This window comes from Muntiacus reevesi, chromosome 9 (assembly GCF_963930625.1).
Source record: "Muntiacus reevesi chromosome 9, mMunRee1.1, whole genome shotgun sequence".
Classification (NCBI taxonomy): Eukaryota; Metazoa; Chordata; class Mammalia; order Artiodactyla; family Cervidae; genus Muntiacus; species Muntiacus reevesi.
In genome coordinates, this window is record NC_089257.1 from 8,088,899 (window position 1) to 8,092,063 (window position 3,165).

Below are 3,165 nucleotides of genomic sequence, written 5' to 3' on the forward strand. Positions count from 1 at the left end.
TGGATGGCATCACCGACTCAACGGACATGAGCTTGAGTAAACTCTGGGAGTTGGTGATGGACAGGGAGGCCTGGCGTGCTGCGATTCATGGGGTCACAAAGAGTCGGACACGACTGAGCGACTGAACTGAGCTGAACTGAAGCTGAGTGGAATGGGGAGACACTGACTGGGCTGTAGCTGGAGACTTGCCCAGCTTCTCTTTCACCCCACTTGCTCGTTTACCCCCACTTCTGCCGGTGCTGTAGACAGTATCATGCCTAAGAAGTTAAATTACTCTTTCCCCTTGCTTTACACATTATATACACTTCTGGGTTTTGCTCTCCTTCAACTTGGAGAAATCCTAGTTAAAGGCTACCCATCCTTCTACAGTCTAAAGGGATGAATCAATGTTTAAAAAAAAAAAAAGTTTTGTGACCGTCAGTGAAAGATTCTATTAAATGACTATCTGCCTATTTACTTAAGGGAAGGAGGAAGAACCAATGCCCTGTCTTAAGCAATGTCCCTGTAAATTAGAATCTCATCTGGTAAAACATTCTTACCTACCCTTTATTCTCCTTATATTCAGGAAATGCCTGTGTTTATCTAAGTTTTGATAAAATAAAAACTGTCCCACCCACCAGCAGTCTACTATTTTCCCGGAAACATAAATCTCCTTAAAGTAGCTAAATATCTCAACCTGCTGAGAATCTGATAATCAGTATGATGAGATGGTTGGATGGCATCGCCAACTCAGACATGAATCTAAGCAAAGTCCGGGAGCTGGTATGGGAACTCCCAGGGAAGCCTGGCATGCTGCAGTCTGTGGGGTCGCAAAGAGTTGGACACGATTGAGCCATTGAACTAAGCTGAATGATAAGACGTGGGGCCTCTCTGGCGGCTTAGTGGTAACGAACCTGCCTGCCAATGCTGGAGATTTAAGAGACGCAGGTTCAATCCCTGGGAGGGGAAGATCCCCTGAAGGAGGAAACGGCACCCCACTCCAATACTGTCACCTGGATAATCCCATGAAAGAGGCGCTTGGCTGGCTACAGGCCATAGGGTTGCAAGAGTCAGACACGACTGAGTGAGCGGTGGAGCAGGGTGTGCCAATACCAGATCAATGCTCGATAAACCATACATCATGCAGGGGTGTTTGTGTGTGCGGGTGCAGGTGTGTGTGGTCACAGGTGCACACTGGACATTTGTTTCAGAATGTCACCCCACATTACAGTTAGCATACAATCATGCTTACGTTTTAGTGTATAAACCCATTCTATACACTTCCATGACTTTAGTTCAATCTTAACTGTAGTCCCTGTATTCTCAAAGTCTCATTAAACTATAGATTCTTTCTGATATCACTGTCAGGATAAATCAGGTGCAGGTGAATCATCAATAACTGTTGTGATCAGTACTCTGATGTGGAGAGTTGGAGGACCAGGTTAGTAACATTTCAAATAGGAGATTTGGCTCATGACTGAGGAAGGCTCCATCTCAAACACAAGTTGGGAAGAGAAATGTGGCACTTCCGTGCTCTGTGGTTTAGGACAAACTTAAGAATTAAAAACATGAAGGGGCATATACTCGCTTGCATGGTCAACAACGTAGGATATGGATATATCAGGCATAATTTCAAACATTCAAATCAGCTTTATTCTGAAATTTTTTGATGATTTCTCAGTTTTCATGATGACAATAAGAATTCTTCTCTGAGAGTGACTGGTCATTTCTTCCCCTAGGTTCCTGTATCCTCCATCCACAACTGCTCATTTTTTCCAGAGATTTTTCAGGGCATTTTTCACCTCTGCATTTCTCAGGGTATAAATCAGGGGGTTGAACATGGGGGTCAAAATACAGTAAAACACGGCCACTATTTTGTCAATGGACAAAGTAGATGACGGCCGCATGTAAATAAATATACAGGGCACGAAGAACAAGGCAACAACCGTGAAGTGGGCCCCGCAGGTGGAGAGGGCTCTGCGCCTCCCCTCTGCACTGTGGGACCTCAAGGAGCGCAGGATGACGAGGTAGGAGGCGGCCAGCAGGAGGAAGTTCAGCAGGCAGATCACGCCGCTGTTGGCCACCACCAGCAGGCCGATGACAGAGGTGTCGGTGCAGGCAAGTTCCAACAAGGGGTACAAGTCACAGACAAAGTGGTGAGGCCCGCAGAAGGGCAACTGCAGGACCAGCAGGAGCTGCGCCAGGGAATGCAGGAAGCCCCCCAGCCAAGCCAGCCCCACCAGCAGGGCACAGAGATGCCGGGTCATGACGGCCGTGTAGTGCAGGGGCTTGCAGATGGCCACGTAGCGGTCATAGGCCATCACCGTGAGCAGGATGATCTCAGTCCCTCCCAGTAAATGGGCTACAAAGAATTGAGCCAGGCAGCCCTCAAAAGTGAAGGCTCTCCCCTCATACAAGGAGTCAGCTATGAGTTTGGGAGTCATACACGAGGAATAGCAAGTATCAATAAAGGACAAACACGAGAGGAAAAAGTACATAGGCGAGCCCAAGGTGGGGCTGAAGACAATGGTGATCATGATAAGCAGGTTGCCCCCAACTGAGACCAGGTAGACAATCAAAAAGAACACAAACAAGACCCTCTGCACCTTGGGGTTTTGTGAGAGTCCCAGCATGAAAAACTCCGTGACATTTCTTGAACTATCCATGAATCATGAGCTGCCACAAGAACTTGGGTGAAAAGAGGTTTACCAAGAAAAAATTGTTACTACTTCTTATAACACATTTCAAAAATTAAAAAATGGGGGAATTCAATGTGCAATATAATTAAACCAAATCCTGAATCCCAAAGCAAAAACATACATATTATTTTCTGCACTTCAAATCAGTAATTTTCCCAACATACAAAGCTAAATCACAGACAAAACAACTCCACAAAATATTACATCTCTTGCTTTGTAACCATTAAGAATAAATTCTCATTTTTTTAGATTGATATCTTCAAGGAGCCTTTTACAATAAAAATTTTATATATATACATATATAAGTTCATTAAAAATACCCAGTTATGGGAAAATAATTTTCCTAAATATTTTTCATAGCCACACTTCCAACTCCTAATTGTACTGTTCAATGCACCTGATTATCTTCTATATTTCCTCTACTATCCGCTATCACCATGGAAATCATCGTTGACTTTTCCCTTTACTGGTCCATCTTATAATACCA

At 44.5% G+C, this 3,165-nt stretch overlaps 1 protein-coding gene across 1 annotated transcript; it reads right to left on the bottom strand.

Moving 5' to 3' along the window:
- Nucleotides 1–1,745: 1,745 nt before the first annotated feature.
- On the bottom strand, nucleotides 1,746–2,645 carry LOC136175262 (olfactory receptor 4C3D-like). Its single transcript, XM_065945581.1, has one exon. It carries the CDS (start codon nucleotides 2,643–2,645, stop codon nucleotides 1,746–1,748), a length of 900 nt encoding a protein of 299 aa, XP_065801653.1.
- Between the last annotated feature and the right edge of the window lie 520 nt (nucleotides 2,646–3,165).

What these genes read in the sequence shown, in the direction of transcription:
- LOC136175262 (XM_065945581.1), bottom strand. Translation starts at nt 2,645, where the DNA reads ATGGATAGTTCAAGAAATGTCACGGAGTTTTTCATGCTGGGACTCTCA.